Genomic DNA, 19,087 nt, shown 5'->3' with positions numbered 1-19,087 from the left:
TCCAGAATCTATATTCACTTAGTATATATGAAGGAGACAACCAAAGCAGTGCACAGAGAGGGATAAACCGGTTTCGCCTAGAAGCTAGAGACCGAACCGCTATGTCAATTTTACAAACGAGGAAACGGAACTGAGAAGACGACTGGCCCCACCCCTAACCCTATCTAGGCCAATCGCTGGTGACGCAACCGGAAACACGAGACCGATAAGTTCAGGCGCCCCCAAAGTATCGCGAGGTAGAATGTGAAATCAGCCGACATTTGATTGGCCGGGGGGATCGGTGACGTCAGACGCGAAACGCTGGGCCTACCGGGGGAGCGTGAGGGACGCCACGAATTCCGTTTGGAGGCATCTTTGAGCTCGCGGAGCGGACACCATGAGCAAAGCTCACCCTCCCGAGTTGAAAAAGTAAGTATGTGAGAGGGCCGCGTCCAAGTGGCAGCTTCTTTGAGTTCCTTAGATCCTCTCCATTTCCTGCAGTGTGCCTGGCGTGCGTGTTCCGGCACGAGGCCGCCGAGAACCCGACAGGGTCTCGCGCCTCGGCGCCGTAAAGCCCGCGCCGACGTCTCGTTTCGGCTTGGTTGATATGGCATGGTTACCAGTGACAGAAAAGGTGCCCCTATTCTGCTGTCTCGCCTTCTTGGGTGCATCTCCCGGCCCCACGTCTCCCAACGCGGTCCCTCTCGCTCTTTCTCTTTGCTTGGAGATCCTAGAATGCCATCCTTTGTTGAACTTCTTGAATAGCGTTAAGTTCTTTTTTTTTTAAGATTTTTATTTTTATTTATTTGAGACAGAGAGAATGAGAGACAGAGAGCATGAGAGAGGAGGGTCAGAGGGAGAAGCAGACTCCCTGCCGAGCAGGGAGCCCGATGCGGGACTCGATCCCGGGACTCCAGGATCATGACCTGAGCCGAAGGCAGTCGCTTAACCAACTGAGCCACCCAGGCGCCGTTAAATAGCGTTAAGTTCTAAATAAAGTGGCTGGAGAGTAATTCTATAAAGAACTAAGAAGATGGGCGGAATGGAAGTGTTTAATAGTAGATGAGGAGTCAAAAGCCACCTTAATCTTAGAGTGTGTTTGTAGCTGTTTCTTTGAGCTTTAATTTAGAAATCCCATTCTTTTGCTTTTTTGTGCTGAAGTTAAACTTGAATGTTATGTGATCTCTCGCTCTGTTAACAGAGCTGTGTGAGAACGTTCATTTTTCTAATCAGAGAAAACTAGGGATTTTTTTTTTTTCTGCACCCAGTAAAATCCAGTCAAAACAGGAGTTTCCTACTTTAAAGCTTTAACCTCCGCAAACACTCTTGACTGAACTTAACATGTTCGATGCCTCCTAATTATTTGTCTATCTCGTTTATACCATGTAATGCCAGAATTCTCCACACAGTAGTTGAATAGCACAAAGTATGAAAAATTGATTTCAGGAATCGATTTGTGAAACAGCTGGCCTGTGTATAGTTCACTTATTACCAGCCTCATAGAAAAGTCAGACTTAAAGAAAAGGTCGTATTTAATAATTTTACATTTAGGGGCACTTAGGTGGCACACTTGGGTTCAGCTCAGGTCATGATCGCAGGGTGGTGAGATCAGCCCCATGTGGAGCTCTCAGCACAGCTTGGAGTCTTGCTTAGTGTTTGTCTCTCCCTCTGCCCCTCTCCACTGGTCTCTCTCTCAAAAAAATGAATCTTAAAAAAAATAATAATTTTACATTTAAACGTACATCTGTATCAGCCATTTTTTGTGCAAAAACTCCGTGTATGTTTTAGTTGGATCCCTTAAAGAATTATTAATCATCAGTCTAACATTAAGAAAAATAGAAATTATTTTGAAAATGCTGATCTAAAACTTATTCTTTTATTGACAAGCTGGTAAAATCTTAGAAGTATCCTCTGGATTCTTCAAGAACTGGTGAAATGCTAATTATTTTTTAACGAAAGAACATTGTCTACTTGTAATCTTGGACTTCCTTTTTTGTTTCTTAACAGATACTTTTTTTCTTTACAGATATTTGAGAATTTCAGAGAACGAACCTAGTTTTAATATTTTTCTCATCTCTAGATTTCATGTATTGTAAAATCCTTTGAACCTGCCTCCAAAATGACCTTCACATTTTTTTTTCCTTTATTTTCTCAGATATTTTTTACTCTTTATACCCTCCTGGTTTAGCTTAACTCATGGTTATTAACTGGGAGGGAGGGAGTCTGGTTCTACTGGCAGGGATCTAGTAAGTAGAAGCTGGGGATGCTGCTAAACATTGTAAGTGCACTGGACATCCTTCAACAAAGAATTATCTGACTCCAGATGTTAATATGCCAAGGTTGAGATACCTAAACCTACCCAGATTCTCCATCCCGCCTCTTAAAAATCACTGCCACAGTGGTCTTGCCAGTGACTGGACTTTGCCTTAATAATTTATGACTGACTGAAAAAGTCTAGGCTTCTTGACACAGGATTTGAGCTCTTCCATCTGAAATCTTACAAGTGCCAAATATTACACACACTAATGGAGTGCCCCCATTCTCCAGCCAAACCAAACCATTTGCATTTGCGCAAACTTTCTCACCACCTCTGTGACTTTGAACAATTTACTTAATCTTTTTGAGCCTCAGTTCTTCATCTATAAAATGGTGGTAATAACAATATATAACTTACAAAGTCATCATAAGGGTTAAATAAGTTCATGTGTGTTTTATTTGCTTGTGGTATATAATATATCCTATTAAAATTGATTATTTTATATATCATACTACATATTTTTGGTTTGTTTTTGTTTTTTTTTTTTTAAGATTTTATTTATTTTAGAGAGCTCACATGAGGGGAGAGGGAGAGAGACAGACTCCGTACTGAGCTCCGAGCCCTACTTGGGGCTCCATCTCACAACCCTGAGATCATGACCTGAGCCAAGCCAAGTCAGGTGCTCAACCGAGGTGCCACCCAGGTGCCCCAGGCCTGTGTCTTACTTACTTACCTCCGAATTCTCCCATTACATGTTATACATTAAAATTGCATGAAATTTCAGGGGCGCCTGGGTGACTCAGTTGGCTAAGCGTCCCACTCTTGGTTTCAGCTCAGGTCATGATCTCATGGGTGGTGAGATGGAGCCCCCTGTCGGTCGCCACGCTCAGCACAGAGTCTGCTTAATACTCTCTCCCTTTGCCCCTCCCCTACTTGTGCACGCTCGCACGCTCTCAAATAAATAAACTTTTAAAAATTGCATGTAATTTCATATTTCCTAACCTGTAACTGGAAGGGGTAAAAACTGGTTTGGTTACATGGCTTAATATTTCCATAATACCCTGCTGAGATGGGATTTCCCTGTTTAATTCAGATTTTTTAAAGCTTCAAAATATGTATTTATTTTGCTAAAAAATACTTATGTGTTGAGAAATATCTTGAACACTTAAGTGTGATGCTTAATATTAAATAAAACAACACTCCTTATTGTCTCAAATATAAACTAGCTATTGAATTGGATATGGTTTGATTACCTTCTAGTTTCCTCACAACTTCGGTTTTGGTAATAACCAAAATATAAACAAATCTTTGTTTTTCTGTTATGGCTCTAAAATCCAGTCATCAAGGGTGCCTGGCTGACTCAAGTCAGTGGAGCATATGACTCTTGATCTCAGGGTTGTGCGTTAGCCCCATGTTGGGTGTAGAGATTACTTAAAAATAATTTTAAAATCTTTTTTGAGAAAATAAAATCTAGGGACTCCTGGGTGGCTCAGTCAGTTAAATATCTGCCTTCTGCTCAGGTCATGATCCCAGGGCTCTGGGATTGAGTCCCCTATCAGGCTCCTTCCTTGGCAGGGAGTCTGCTTCTCCATCTGTCTGCTGATCCCCCTGCTTGTGCTCTCTCTCACTGTCAGAGAGACAGACAGTGAGAGAGGGAACACAAGCAGGGGGAGCTGGGAGAGGGAGAAGCAGGCTTGCCACCAGAGCAGGAAGCCCGACCGATGCGGGGCTTGATCCCAGGACCCTGGGATCATGACCTGAGCCGAAGGCAGATGCGTAACGACTGAGCCACCCAGGCACCCCATTAAATAAAATCTTTAAAAAAAAAAAAAAAGGCAAAATAATAAAATCTAGTCATCAAACATTAGGGCAGTATTGAACAACAAGAATGTTTTGGTAATTCACATCATATAAAGACTTAGTTTGATGTACATTAATATATTCTAAATCCATTCCATTTTTATTTATTATTTTGCCCCTTCCCAAATTACATTGTGTAAGTGCTAAATGAGGTAGCCCATTATTCCCTGCTCTACAACAGTACAAGTTTTTTACTATTTTAAATTTCATTATTTTTATTGTGCAATTTTAGCAAATCATATTGACTGTACCTACTTTTGTGCTTATGCATAAAATTTTAAATCATTTATATAATTTGTACCCCTTTTCGCTTTTTCAGATTTATGGACAAGAAATTGTCATGTAAGTGTCTTGTGTTTTTTGTTTTGTTTTTAATTAGTTGCTTTCTACATGTGTCTTGGCTGTATATAATGTTTGGTGCAACTTCATAAAAATTTAAATCACACAGAACCTCTAATTCACACCCATTAATTAAGGAGGTTTATCAAAATTCTACAATTCTATTTGCGTAATTTCTGATATTTAACAAATTGCACAGTACTTTGGACTTCTCATTATTTCCTTTAAGCCTTCCCTCACTTAGACAAAATTAATGGGATTTTCCCATGTTGTGATAGTTAAAAATGTATCAACATTTTTTCCTTTAAAAACAAAGGACTTGGACCAGGACTAAAAATCTGACCTATACAATGCTAGAAGGATATAGAGATTAAAGACCTGGGCTTCAGAGGCAAGCAGCCTTCCCTTTGAATCCAGGTTCTAGCCCACAGTACCTGTATAACCTTGAACCAGTTTTTTAAGCAGCTCTATACTTTAGTTCCCTTGTGAAAAGTTAGAATAATTCTACATGATAGGATTTTTGTAAGTATAATTTTGTATTTACCTTTTTTTATTCCAAAATAGTTAACATGCAGTGTTGTATTAGTTTCAGGTGTACAATAAGTGATTCAACACGTCCATACAACACCTGGTGCTCATCACAAGTACACTCCTTAATCCCATCTATTTCACCCATCCCCCCACCTGGATTTTTGTAAGTTTAAATGTGGAAGTAAATGTGAAATGTTTAGCCCACTGCTTGACATATAGTAAGGGTAGAGGATTAAATTTCTCAAGTACCTGGGTTTACTTGGTTTAATTCCTTAGGTACCTTAGGTTTAATTCCACCTAATTTTTAATGAATAGTTGATATTTATTGGTCAGTTTTATTAAACTGTTTTTTCCCTTTCTATAGTGAAATTAAATGGTGGCAGGCATGTCCAAGGAATATTGCGGGGGTTCGATCCATTTATGAATCTTGTGATAGATGAATGTGTGGAGATGGCAACTAGTGGGCAACAGAACAATATTGGAATGGTGGTAAGTAAAGATAGAAGCTTTCTCCTAGAGATTTCATATTTTGAAATAAGGATTAACTTCCTTTCTATTAAAGTCTTGGATTAAATTGAAATTAGGCAAATAACAGCAAAGATTAGACTTTCCATTTTCCTTTTAGTTTAACATATGGCAGTCATTTAACTGTGATAGTATCCTAGTTATCTATAGGTTAGGTCTGAATCTTATGCAGAACCTCTGAGGTCCTTGGATTTGAAATAGCTGTAGGAAATCATTTTTGGGCTTTTTTTTTTTTTAGATTTTATTTATTTATTTGACAGAGACACAGCAAGAGAGGGAACACAAGCAGGGGGAGTGAGGGAGGGAGAAGCAGGCTTCCCACAGAGCAGGGAGCCCGATGCGGGGCTTGATCCCAGGACCCTGGGATCATGACCTGAACCGAAGGCAGACGCTCGACAACTGAGCCACCCAGGCGTCCCCATTTTTGAGCTTTATAATAGAGACCTATAGTCAGTCCTTTATTATGCTCAATTTTAACACGCTTATGAGTTCCCAGAAGATCTTACTAAAATGTAGATCCTATCTAACAAGTGTCCGTGTGATGCAAATCTGCTAGTCTACCATCATACTTTTTTATTTTAATTGTGCGTATAATTAACCCAGATTTTCTGGTTTATTGCACCCAGATTTAAAAGTGGCCAAGGTAAAAGTTGCAAGGGATGATCATAGTGACAGCCATTCACATGAAAGAAAATAGGAAAAAAACACACTGAGTTAATTATAGAAGCAAACATTTCCACATTCATTAGTCCATGGTGGTATGACTACTGAAAAAGTTTTTGATGTTTGTCAGCAAGACCCAGGCTTTGAATCCCACTCTTTGTCCAGCACAGGACAATATACCCAGTAAGTTAGTCAGTCCCAAGTTTCTTGGGAAAAGTAAATTAAAAAGGACAACTTCGCTTTAGCAAATCATTGAGCATAAAGACCTCTAGAAGGTGGTAAGAGTTCCTAATTGTTAGCCTTGATTTTTTTTTTGCCTCACAATTTTTAATCACTTTTTCCAAGGTGTATGTTATTGCTTCTTTCAAATGCATTTTCATTTGAAAAGCAAATCAATGGTCTGGGCTGGAAAAATAGCTTAGAGAATCCCTTGAAATGAGACTCCCACCCCACCCCCCAAGTTTTATGCAAATGGACCTTCCTTTCAGGTACGTTCTCCTTGAGCTTCTGTTGAAAAATGAATAAAACTATGGGCAAATCATTATCAGCCAGTTTCTTCTAAAAACCCACACACGCCCCCAAGATTTCTCTCTAGCCTTTCCTTTTACAAATGCAGTAATCTTCATTCTAAGGGGGTAATTAGGTTTTTAGTTTATATCTCAGCAGATTTGCCAAAAAGATTGAAGAAGGACTTTGATATCTAAAAGTCAGTTCTAATTTGGGAAGATAATTTTTCAGAGAATTGTGTGACACTTCTTGGAATTTTATCCAAGAAGGGATTGAACCTAGATCATGGATCTTTCTCGAAATTTTCCCCCTAAATTTTAATGGGCTTAGTCTTTACACAGAAATTGGTTATGAGCACCTACTTACTGTGTTAGGCAGTCGGCTCTTCTACCTCTGATGCTTGTCATGTGCCCAAAAAAAAAAAAAGTTTGTATTAGTAGACAGTAATTCTTGCAGCTGAGTTAACACTTTGAAAATGAAATAATGGGGGGGGGCCTGGGTGGCTCAGTCAGTTAAGTGTTTGGCTCAGGTCATGATCTCAGGGTCATGAGGTCAAGCCCCACATCAGCCTCCCCGCTGAGTAGGGAGTCTATTTCTCTCCCTCTGCCCATCCACCTGTGCACTTGTGCTCTCTCTTTCTACTAAATAAATCTTTAAGAAAATAGAACAATGACAACATATTAATTGTCCTTAATAAAAAAACTTTTGGGGCGCCTGGGTGGCTCAGTCGTTAAGCGTCTGCCTTCGGCTCAGGTCATGATCCCAGGGTCCTGGGATCGAGCCCCACATCGGGCTCCCTGCTCCGCGGGAAGCCTGCTTCTCCCTCTCCCACTCCCCCTGCTTGTGTTCCCTCTCTCGCTGTGTCTCTCACTGTCAAATAAATAAAATCTTAAAAAAAAAAAAACTTTTTTTGAGAGAGAGGGAGCAGGGGAAAGAGGCTGAGGGAGAGGGAGAGAATCTTAAGCAGGCTCCATACCCAGCGTGGAGCTCCCACAGGGCTTGATCTCAGAACCCTGAGATCATGACCTGAACTGAAAGCAAGAGTCAGACACTTAACCAACTGAGTCACCTAGGTGCCCCGAATAAAGAGACTTTTTTTTTTTTGAGATTTTATTTATTTATTTATTTGAGAGCGAGAGTGAGAAACAACATGAGAGGGGAGAGAGTCAGAGGGAGAAGCAGGCTCCCCGCTGAGCCAGGAGCCCGACGTGGGACTCGATCCCAGGACTCCAGGAACATGACCTGAGCCGAAGGCAGTCGCTTAACCAACTGAGCCACCCAGGCGCCCCAAAAAAGACATTTTAAAGAAACGCAAGAATGTTTTTTCTGGGCGCCTGGGTGGCTCAGTTGGTTAAGCGACTGCCTTCCGCTCAGGTCATGATCCTGGAGTCCCTGGATCGAGTCCCGCATCGGGCTCCCTGCTCGGCAGGGAGTCTGCTTCTCCCTCTGACCCTCCTCCCTCTCATGCTCTCTGTCTCTCATTCTCTCTCTCTCAAATAAATAAATAAAATCTTTAAAAAAAAAAAAAATGTTTTTTCTGAGGTTGGAAGAAAAATAGGTTACGGTTTTGTTTTCACAAGTTGTTTGGCACAGGAGACTTACATTGGCTTTGCTATTCCCTTGTCCAAGTCAGTGACCCACTGGGACCGTTGAAATGACTTAATGCTGTTATGTTTAGAGTAGTATTAAGAATGTGTGTGTTCTGGGGTGCCTGGGAGGCGCAGTCAAAGTCTGGCTCTTGATTTTGGCTCAGGTTGTGATCTCAGGGTCATAAGATTGAGCCCTGCATGGGGTTCCATGCTCAGCAGAGAGTCTGCTTAAGACTCCCTCTCCTTCCACCTGTGCTCTCTAAAATAAATAAATCTTTAAAAAAAAAAAAAAAAATGTGTTCTGAGGGGGAGATAGTTTGTATTAGGAATCTGTCAGCTGGATAATTACCTAATGATGTCTCAGCCTCTTCTGAAACATCCCCATAGTTGTCAGTGGCCTCACCTCTCTTACTCCTTTAAGATTTCATTTCACCCCAGAGTTCCCTTAGAATGTAATAAAAATTCTATATTAAGATGTTATATAGGGCGCCTGGGTGGCTCAGTCGTTAAGCGTCTGCCTTCGGCTCAGGTCATGATCCCAGGGTCCTGGGATCGGGTCCCACATCGGGCTCCTTGCTCGGCAGGAAGCCTGCTTCTCCCTCTCCCACTCCCCCTGCTTGTGTTCCTGCTCTCGCTATCTCTCTGTCAAATAAATAAATAAAAATCTTTAAAAATAAAAAATTTTTAAAAAAAGATGCTATATAGTTCAGGAGTTCTTACCAGCTTTGTGGTTCTGTAGTTCCATTTTAGGTTTGTATTTGTTATTAGATAGCTGTGCCCTTTCAAAAGACTAAAAGCCTGAACAGCATTTTGTAAAAACTAGCACTGAAGCACAAAAGGAGCACTATGGAATTCTGGACCTGATGGTTCCGGTTTGATTTGGAGAATTAGGCCTAAACACAATGAGAAAAGAGGAAGATTACTATACAGCAGAGGTGTCCACCCACTAGCCTTACTTCATGTATTATGTGAGAAGGCAAAGACGTGTGCGATACCTATTTTAGAAAATGTTGATGAAAGTGACACAGTTGTATTTTGTTTTTTAATAATGCCCCCAAAAAAGGGCGCCTGGGTGGCTTAGTTGGTTAAGCGACTGCCTTCGGCTCAGGTCATGATCCCAGGGTCCTGGGATCGAGTCCCACGTCGGGCTCCCGGCTCAGCGGGAAGCCTGCTTCTCCCTCTCCCACTCCCCCTGCTTGTGTTCCTGCTCTCGCTGTCTCTGTTTCTGTCAAATAAATAAATAAAATCTTTAAAAAAAAAAATTAAAAAAAATAATGCCCCCAAAAAGCCTCAGATCTGAAAATCTTAGTTATCTGAAATAACTTCTCTGCCACCGTCCCCTTTTTAGGGTCAGAAATGGACACATTTAAGGGAGAGATAGGAAAGAAGGCTAGTAGTTTTTCATGCTTCGATCAATGAGATTTGATGTTCACTGTCTGTTGCAAATAAGCCAGGAATTAAAACCCTGAGAACTAGATAAGCCTGTTGTTTAGCTTTCTTCATTTCCATCCCTAACTTAGAGAAAGAATAAAAGTCTGTAGGCTCCTTCAGTCCCCATCATCTTCGGGGTATTGTTCTCCTTTCATGCTGCTCTTCTTCACCACCCTCTCATCATACTCATTGCTGTTTGTCTCTGCCAGGCTCCAAGACACTGCCCTACCTGTCATATTCCTTTCCCTTCTGTCAGCTGCAGTAAACATGCAAGGTCATTTGTTTATTTAACAGGTGCTTACTGAGCCCTCTGTGTGCCTGCCACCACTTTAGGCACTGGGGATATTGCACCTGCCCTCATAAAAATGGCATTTGGGTGAGGAAGACTATGAATAAACAGTATATGTAATAAATAAATGAGCAGATAGAATGAAGGGGAGAAAAATGTTTTGGTGTTTTGGTTTTTGGGGTTTTTTTTACTCCAATTGCCTACAAGCATAGCTCTACTTTGAATCTTATTCAGAATGCCTCCATTTCTACTATTTATTCTCATCACCCTCTTGTCCTTTCACCTTTCCTGCTCTACTTGACCTGATCTGTAGTATGACCTACATTCCACCGGGGGTTCCTTATGTTCACAGTCCCCTTGCTTTCTAGTTTAACTTAATTTTCTACCCATCTTAAACTCAGTTACCAGCCATTTCACCTGTGCTCATAAGGATCCTTCCTTATCTTCATTTATGGAATGGCTACTATGTTAGGCACTGTGCTCCTAGGGCCTTTTCTTTATAACTTCTCTTCCTGCCCCTAAGCTCTCTCCCATTCTTACATTGCCAGAACAGTGGTTATTCCCTTGACTATGAAATTTTCATTGGCTTATTATTGGTTTCATGATGTCTTCCAAGTACCTTAACGTTGGTGTTTGAGGTCTTCTAAGATTGGCTGCAAACTCTGTTTCCTACTTCCCATAATAACCTTTTACTACATTCAAATTAGATTCTTTCCTTATCCCCTTACACTTTTTCATTTCAGTTTTGTTTAGAGTTCTATCTTCCTGTCAAAATTCTACCCCATTTTCAAGACCAACTAAAATGCCATCTTCACAAAGCATACTTTTAACAATTTCCATCCTGGTTTGTTCCCTAAGTGATCTTATACCCCTAAACTGACTTTCTCCTGTACATTTTTCCCACTGACTTATGGATCCCTTGGGACAGAGATGGATGGGTATGTTATTTCAGTACTGCAGTTTAAAAGGTGAGAAATCAATCATTGGAGACTTAGCGTTCTCAAAAGGGTACTTGTTAGTCTTGTTAAATCTAGAAAGTACATCTTACTTAAAAAGGGCTTCCTGGCTTCTTGTCGTGATTTAGTATCCAAAAAAGCCTCACAAACTGATCTTTAATACTGAAAACCCATTAATGAATTTGTGAAAATTCTTTCATTGATGTCTGTCAAATAAATTGTGTTCTTTTCAAATTTTCTTTTTAGGTAATACGAGGAAATAGTATCATCATGTTAGAAGCCTTGGAGCGAGTATAAACAATGGGTGTGTTCATCAGAAGAAATCAACTGCTTCCACATGTCCCCTCCATAGTACCTGTTTTACTACAATATAAAAATCAGGTCGTGTGCATTTTCATACTGAACTTTTTTGTTAAATAAACTTTTATAATAGTCAAAAATGCTTTCTCAGACATTCTGAACGTAGAAAATTGAGTATTAGCTCTTACTCTAATTCTTTCTAACGTGAATTGTTCCTGGTTGAGATTGATTTGTTCTGAAGCTTTTATGCGTTAATGTAGAAGAATCTGATTAAATGTGAAGCATGGCAAGGATGCCTTTTTTCCATCTTCTAATGGAAAGAACCTGCATACCTGAGCGGGTTTCTTCTGAAACATTAACTGCAATTTTCGAAACTTTTTGATGTACTGACTTTTTCCAAGTACATTTACGTTCCAAGTATAGTGCAATTGAAGTAAAACACAGGAAGTAATGATACAGTTGTTTATTTTGAACATAAACAGGGAAAATTTTTTAATATAAGAATAGAACTCTAGAAAAAAACATTCCAGTGTACTGTAGTTCTTTGTGGAGTATAGAGAACAGTTATAATCCTCCCCATATTCACCCAGGTCATAAATTTTATGGCACACAAACTCAGATGAAAGATAAATTGCAAATGGTGGTATCATAAACCTATGTTCAAGAAACATATCAAGCAAATACTTAGGCCTGTACTTTTTGCGATCTTGTAAAAAGCCTACAAATCTTGAATCACTTTAAAACTGTAGAGAATGGGGTATACAGAGGTGACTAAGGTACTTGAAAAACAGAACACAATGGATGGCTTATATATATGTCTAAAACGTTATTTCCTCTTTATAGAAAACGTTTACAGCCAAAGAATAGCTAGAGGGATCAAACCAACTTAATCACAATAAGGAGAGTTGGTATCAAGTGCAGTACATTTTTATTCCCTTCTCCAACAGCTCTTTAAATCTTCACTGATGTTGACAGGCATTTTTTTTGCAACCACATAGAGCTGAATTACAGAACTGGTTCTCCTAAGTGCGGTTCCTAGACCAAGAGCATCACCTAGGAACTTAATAGAGATGCCTGTTTTCATCTACCACTCCAAACCCACTAAAACAAATTCTAGGGTGAGGCCCAGCAGTATTTTTAAGCAGCACTCCAGGTGATTCTGATGCATATTCAAGTTGGAGAACCACTGGAGTAGAACTGGCTTTCAGTGAACTGCTGCATAATTTTTACCAGTCTCTTCTGTACAAAGACAAATCGAGTAGTCTACTGAAGTATAACAGGCTCTGATAGTATTTTTCTTCCAATAAAAAAAAAAATTCCTTACTTAATGCTGTTTGCATTAAAACTATTATGCCTGATACATTAATAATCTGTTTTGTTCTTGAAGGAAGCCGTTTCAGATGCCCTGTTGGAAAACTTAATCAGAGTAGGTCTGATACAATGGCAACATTTTACATTGGTATTCTTGTAAGTAAATAATATATCCCATTGCAGAACAAGTCTGTGAGTGAATTAACTATTTCATTACCAATTTTTATTTATCAATCTTTAGCACACATATAACACAATATTACATTCTCTACAATACTGTCTTCATTAAAACCACAAAAAGAAAAATGTGACTGCCTCTTAACATTCTTAAGAATACAATTTTTAAAAAGCTGACCCTTTGACAAACTATAAATTTAATCCCTGCCTTTACATCAAATATATTTTGGCAGTTTTATCAGCATATTAATACTCACAATTGTAGAGACAAAAATCATTTTAATTAAGGATCAGTGTTTTCTTACACCATTTTGTGAAAGTAGCTGCTGCCATAATCTGATGGACTTTTTTTTCCCCAACAATACATGTTAAACTTTGTTACAGTTACTTTCAGAATTCACAAGCTTTTATTCATTCTGTCCTATTAGTGACTGTAAGGACAACCATTCATGATAATCTTTATACAGTAGATGTAGAACTGGTTCTTAAGTTTGGCTGCATATTAGAATCATTTGAGAATCTTTAAAATCTTAAAGGTTATTCCAGTGTGCAGCCAAAGTTAAGAACTACTGCCTTAAAAACAAGGTTTCAGCAACCAGTTTCTAACCCCAAATGCTACAGTAGTTTTAGAAGCATTTAACAGTTCGAACATGTGCTGGATTTGATCAGGTGTGGTATCCTGAATATCCTACTCTAGTGTCAATGGCTCTGGAGTAATCTAAGTTGTCTCTGTTGTCAGACTGACAGTGCTTACTATCAAGATTACTACTAGAGTTCTTGTTGAGAGAAATCATTCTTCAAAAAATGAATCTGCTTTGATAATGCATTAGGTTTTCTGGGACTTTTAAGGCACTGAAAATCCTTTGGAGACATCTTAAACCCCTACATCAGTGATTCTCAACCCAGGTTGCACCTTAGGAACTTTTTAGCTACAATGCTGAGATCCTATCCTCAATCAACTAAATCAGAATCTCTGGTTGCATGGGGGTCTAGCAATATTTTTTAGAGCTCCATAGGTGAGGATTTGATAATAGAATGCCAATTTCTTAAATCAATAGCCTGTATTTGCTTTCATTTTGCTTGAGATTTTTGTGTGACAAAGTTAAACTACTAAGGCTTCTGAATTTAACCCTAATAAAATCAAGACAGAAGCAGTCAAAAGAACATTCAGAAAGTCAAGGCTTCTGGCATGGGCACATCTACTTTGAAAAAGGATATAAATTAATAAAGCCAGACATTATGAAACCAGTTCCCATAGTAGTTATAACTATCTGACTGAAGGTCACTTCCAGCTGTGAAGCACAAGTGAACTAGTCCCCCACTAAAATTTGTCTTTAAACTCTTCCTCAAGTGCTCAGCTTAAAGTGCTCTAAAGTTTTGTTCAAAATCCAAGGCCCCCCCCCCATCCCCTAGACCTAGTGAATCAGAATCTCCAGAGGAGCTAGAGAACCCACATGTTTAACAAACTCCACGTGATTCTATACTGTTGATGGATATTTAAAAGAAGAGTTAAATTTTGGAGATGGCATAAATGCAGTAGTTAACACTGTCACACTTAATTAGAAACTTGTATTTTCTCATAATTCACTGGGATTACTTTTGTTAAACAATACTAATTTACGGCAAAATATCTGATTCAAAATCATCTCTGCTCAGATTGTGTTCTTTGCCAGTGATATTTCATTTGGAGCCAGAAGGGGGGAAAAAGTTGTTTCATAGTTCAGTTTTAAGCTTCTCATATAAGTCCTCTTGGTCAATCATGTCTGTGTGCCCATTCCAGCGGTGATAAGCAAGAAGAGCAGCATTGTGGGCAGCAATGGCACTCATCTCCATGGCACTTGCTGCACACTCTATACCATTGAGGTAGTAAAGTCTATCGTGGAGTATGATGGAGGGGCATTTCTCTGGAGGCTTATAATGAGGATATGCAAGCCACGGCTGCTTCACAGCATAATCATAGGACAAAAAGAGCTTTAATATTTGTTCTTTAGTGAGAATTTCTTGGGAAAAGATCTTCCAAACATATCCCCTATCTGTTAATGGTTGAGGGTTATCACTTTCTGTTACAGAGGACACAATCCCAATGCTGTTAATGAACAAATTTGAATTATCAGTAGTTAAGATTGTACTGAGATCAAATTTGTCTAAGGCTCTAGAGCTAAAAAGAGTTGAATTCAACTGCCCCTTAACTAAAGTTGTCACTATATGTTGGTAGTACTGATGGAATTCCTCAATTGGAGGATCAAAGTTGAGGAAAGTTATATTGGACATTTTTCGATTCAATGGAGTGGCCACCAAGACGATGTCATAGAAGCCTGAACGGGTCTCAGATCCAATTTGGTAGATCACTTCATACATCTTTGTGGGATTTCCTAGAAGAAAGAAGCATACATTTTAGTGTTTCTAGCATACTCTACTATATACCTTCCAAAAATTATTACTGTAGCAGTTTATAAAGTATAAAATAGTTAAAAGATAATTCTAAGGAATTAAAAAGTTTTACCCTTTAATATAACTGTGCCGAATTGAGGCAGTTTTCTACTGGAATAGAAATGATACTTTATCAGTAAGTACAAAATATGGAATTATACTTTTAAGAATAAGATTATTTTTAAATCCAAGGAGATGTGCCACTGTACTTGAGCACATCTGGGAATATTTCCATGTGGTGCAACATACACAATTTATAATTCCATCATTTGGAACTGAGAGATGACAGAAGAGTGGTTTTTCTCCCTGAGCAATTTTTTTTTTTTTAAGATTTTATTTATTTATTTGACAGAGAGCGACAGTGAGAGAGGGAACACAAGCAGGGGGAGTGGGAGAGGGAGAAGCAGGCTTCCTGCTGAGCAGGGAGCCCGATTCGGGGCTCGATCCCAGGACCCTGGGATCATGACCCGAGCTGAAGGCAGCCGCTTAACGACTGAACCACCCAGGCGTCCCGAGCAATTATTTTCTAGAGGGTAAATTAGGAACAATAGAATTTCAGGCTCACCTGTATGCTTGGTCCTTGTTTTCTCCTCTATGTACATTACTGAGCCAGATATAAGGTTGCTTTTGGATGCCTGAAGGAGCCCTGAGCAAACAAGTTTATTGCCACCTTCTACTGCCCAAAGGCCAGAATCAGCAGAGGACAATGATACTGCCCCTGTCAGTGGTAGGAAAAAATGTGTTTTGATTTTGACTCTGTAAAAGGCCCTCTACCCACTCTCTTCCCAATTTAGCTGAGTTTTGCTCCAAGACATTGCCAAAAAGCCCCTGGGGGCAAAAATTGCAGTGAAAGCTAAGGACTCTCTCCCCACTAAAAATGCACAGATCTACTTATACACAATTTTGCCAACCGTGTCTGAGGTTTCAGAGAAAGGTAAGTCTTCTCCAACTCATGGCCTAAAGTTTGGAGCCACCATAGCATCAGGTAAGCCCCTCTGTGAACTAATGTCTATAACTTCCAAGCCTTGGCTTACCCACGAAGCCATTGATGTTCATGCTTTGGCCATAATTGACCCTCATGACAGGTGCAACAATTTCACTGAGGAATTTCTCAGAGAAGCCTGCTTTCTGCAAAGTTTCAAGTAGTGTTCGGTTAAGCATTCCAAGGAATTCGTCCCCTCCTAGAGAATGCAGTAACTTTTCTACACTGCTGAAGGCGTAGTCGTGAGACTGGTAACGGTAGATCCTTTTGAAAAGAAGAGAAGTGGCCATTAAACACCAAACAAGATAAGGGGAAGGGAATTAGCATATTTCCTTCTAATGATTTTCTACCTGTCACGTAAGATGCACCTCAGTCACCATCTTCCCCAGGTATCCCAGAAGCTCTTATCCCCACCCCTACCTCCTCAGGTAGTACGCTGTCCTCTGTATACTCTTCTGCATTAATATGGTCACTGGGAGCACCTTTAAAGAAGTGGGTATGTCCTAGGTCTTGTTCTCATTCACCTTTTTATCTTCCAGCAGCAGTCAGACATGTCTAAAATTAATCTTCCCACCAGGGCTTGATCCTCTCCACCCACTCCCTATCCCAACCAAAATGTAGATTGGGATGTTAGTTCACTCCTAACATCGTACATGTCACCCTCAGTTCATTTAATTTCAAACTTAAATATTTTCACTTCTTTCTGCTTCTCCCACCCAAGAAGAAAACCTTACCAGTCTTCACAACATCTCTCGTTACTTCATTCTCATTTCCCTGATTTTAACTCGGGATTTGTATTAAAACTACTAAGATGAGTAACTGATCTACCTGATTCCAGTTTCTTTTCTTTGAAACATTTATGAATCTCCCAGAAGTCCTAAAATACATCTTTAGTCATTATTTTTTTAATATTTTATTTATTTGACAGAGAGCAGGAACACAAGCAGGGGGAGTGGGAGAGGGAGAAGCAGGCTTCCCGCAGAGCAGGGAGGCCGATGCGGGGCTCGATCCCAGGACCCTGGGATCATGACCTGAGCCGAAGGCAGACGCTTAATGACTGAGTCACCCAGGCACCCCCATCTTTAGTCATTATTGACTTATCAAAAAACAACCCTGCTTACTAAATAAACTCCTGACCTTAAAAAAAGGAGTGAATTTTTTTTTTTTTTAATGAGAGAGAGAGAGCATGAGAGGGGGGAGGGTCAGAGGGAGAAGCAGGCTTCCCGCCAAGCAGGGAGCCCGATGCGGGACTCGATCCTGGGACTCGATCCTGGGACTCCAGGATCATGACCTGAGCCGAAGGCAGTCGCTTAACCAACTGAGCCACCCAGGCGCCCAAAAAAAGGAGTGAATTTTAGAGCCAAACTCATCAAGTCTAACTCTTTTGCTCTAACTGCAGATAGAGACACAAGTAAAAGGACTTGTCTAAAAGTCACATGACAAGCAGAAGGTTCAAGCACAAGCTGCCCCCTCTGCCCTCAACCACACACACACACAAACTCACACTTACATCCTCCACTTGAACACACCTGACCCATTCACTGATCTCTAAATATGCTCTGCATATTTCTCCCCAACACTGCACTAGCTCTTCTCCCAACTAGAATACACTTTGGGCTTAACCCCACCTCCTCTGCAAAGTCTTGCTCAACTATTACTTAATTTTTAGAAAATACCACCTAACATTTTCTTGAACTTCATAGGCGTCCACAGAGTAATTCAAGATGTAATTTTTCAAGTTGTGATACAAAAATGAGAAAGATGATTCCTTTCCCTCAAGGAGCCTACAGTTAGGGACAGATAATAAGGCACATACATAGATAAGTATATGAAACGAAGGAAGAAATAAGTACCAAAGAAAGATCTCTATCTTACATCAACTTTCTTCTCTCAAATTGTAAATATTTTGAGCAGGAGACAATGTCCCATCCATTTCAATATTACCTACTGTCTAACAGTGTAGTATATAAAACACTGAATACATTTTTGTGGAAGAAATTGATATCCGTGCCTAAACAAAAACTAAAATAACTCCTTCCAACCTTATCAATTGGTTTCTAGTCCTAGGAAGTTGGAAAAAGTAGAGGATGAAAACACGGAGTTCTTTAGAAAATAGGCTATCTCATAAAATGAAGAATGACCTTTGGCTAACAGTCAGCAAGACAAAACAGTAGCCAATTAAATAACACATATAATATAAAGAAATTACTCCCTGCCGCCTCCTGCCTGGGACCCAACCCCACTCCATCAAGCCTCCAGTAAAGGCCTCCTAGATGTGAGACAACAGAGACCATGTAATCATTGAACATGTAACTGTTTTACAATACTATTTGCATTAGAATACATATTTACTAAGAAGTTAGATGTGTAATTTCTGCTAATCAGGCTGCTTTACAGCCTCTTTCTTCTTTTTAAACTACATTTGTATAATCCTTAACATTTACTCATTCAATAAATATTTATGAAGCATTAACTTTGAGCCAGGTATTCTAGGTGCTAAAGATGCAGAGGTCAACACAACAGAGAAAAAATGTCTAATGGATCCTGTGTTCTACTTGGGGAAACAGGTAGTAAAAAAATTAATGTGAATAAATTATATAACAGTTTAGAGGATGATAAATGTTAAGGAGAAAGCAAATCAAAAAGGAAGACTGAGAAGGCTTAGAGTTGGTAGAGTTGCAACTCTAAATAAGATGGTCCCCCAAAATAAGTAGAGTGGTCAAGGAAAGCCTAAGAAGGTAACATCTGAGCAAAGACCTGAGGGAGGTGAGAATTGCAGCATCCAGGGGAGAAAATATTTTGATAAAAGAGTGGTGCAGGGGCGCCTGGGTGGCTCAGTCGTTAAGCGTCTGCCTTTGGCTCAGGTCATGATCCCAGGGTTCTGGGATCGAGCCCCACATCGGGCTCCCTGCGCTGCAGGAAGCCTGCTTCTCCCTCTCCCACTCCCCCTGCTTGTGTTCC

The 19,087-nt window shown here is 39.9% G+C and overlaps 2 protein-coding genes across 2 annotated transcripts in view; one reads left to right on the top strand and one right to left on the bottom strand.

Annotated features, from left to right (window-relative positions):
* The first annotated feature begins 256 nt into the window (after nucleotides 1–256).
* On the top strand, nucleotides 257–11,343 carry SNRPG (small nuclear ribonucleoprotein polypeptide G). The gene is made up of 4 exons (XM_081832141.1): nucleotides 257–408; nucleotides 4,416–4,438; nucleotides 5,331–5,455; nucleotides 11,173–11,343. Exons 1-4 carry the CDS (start codon nucleotides 377–379, stop codon nucleotides 11,221–11,223), a joined length of 231 nt encoding a protein of 76 aa, XP_081688267.1. The 5' UTR covers nucleotides 257–376; the 3' UTR covers nucleotides 11,224–11,343.
* Nucleotides 11,344–11,674: 331 nt separating this feature from the next.
* PCYOX1 (prenylcysteine oxidase 1) overlaps nucleotides 11,675–19,087 on the bottom strand; it is an 18,912-nt gene continuing 11,499 nt past the window's right edge. The window contains exons 4-6 of the mRNA XM_006728017.3: nucleotides 16,179–16,390; nucleotides 15,710–15,862; nucleotides 11,675–15,086 (exon numbers count right to left, since the gene is read on the bottom strand). Coding sequence (XP_006728080.1) covers nucleotides 14,428–15,086; nucleotides 15,710–15,862; nucleotides 16,179–16,390 — 1,024 coding nt within the window. The 3' untranslated portion in view covers nucleotides 11,675–14,427. The remainder of the gene's footprint in view (nucleotides 15,087–15,709; nucleotides 15,863–16,178; nucleotides 16,391–19,087) is intronic.

The sequence above is a fragment of the Leptonychotes weddellii genome, chromosome 10, assembly GCF_054177405.1.
Source record: "Leptonychotes weddellii isolate Sample4059 chromosome 10, ASM5417740v2, whole genome shotgun sequence".
NCBI lineage: Eukaryota > Metazoa > Chordata > Mammalia > Carnivora > Phocidae > Leptonychotes > Leptonychotes weddellii.
The sequence above is the reverse complement of the archived record's forward strand: the minus strand, read 5'-3'. Positions and strand labels throughout refer to the sequence as shown.

Bases quoted from the DNA above. Each gene is read 5' to 3' on its own strand.
- SNRPG (XM_081832141.1), top strand. From the start codon at position 377: ATGAGCAAAGCTCACCCTCCCGAGTTGAAAAA. The intron at 4,439-5,330 runs GTAAGTGTCTTG...CCCTTTCTATAG, and splicing joins TATGGACAAGAAATTGTCAT to TGAAATTAAATGGTGGCAGG. The intron at 5,456-11,172 runs GTAAGTAAAGAT...TTTTCTTTTTAG, and splicing joins AGAACAATATTGGAATGGTG to GTAATACGAGGAAATAGTAT.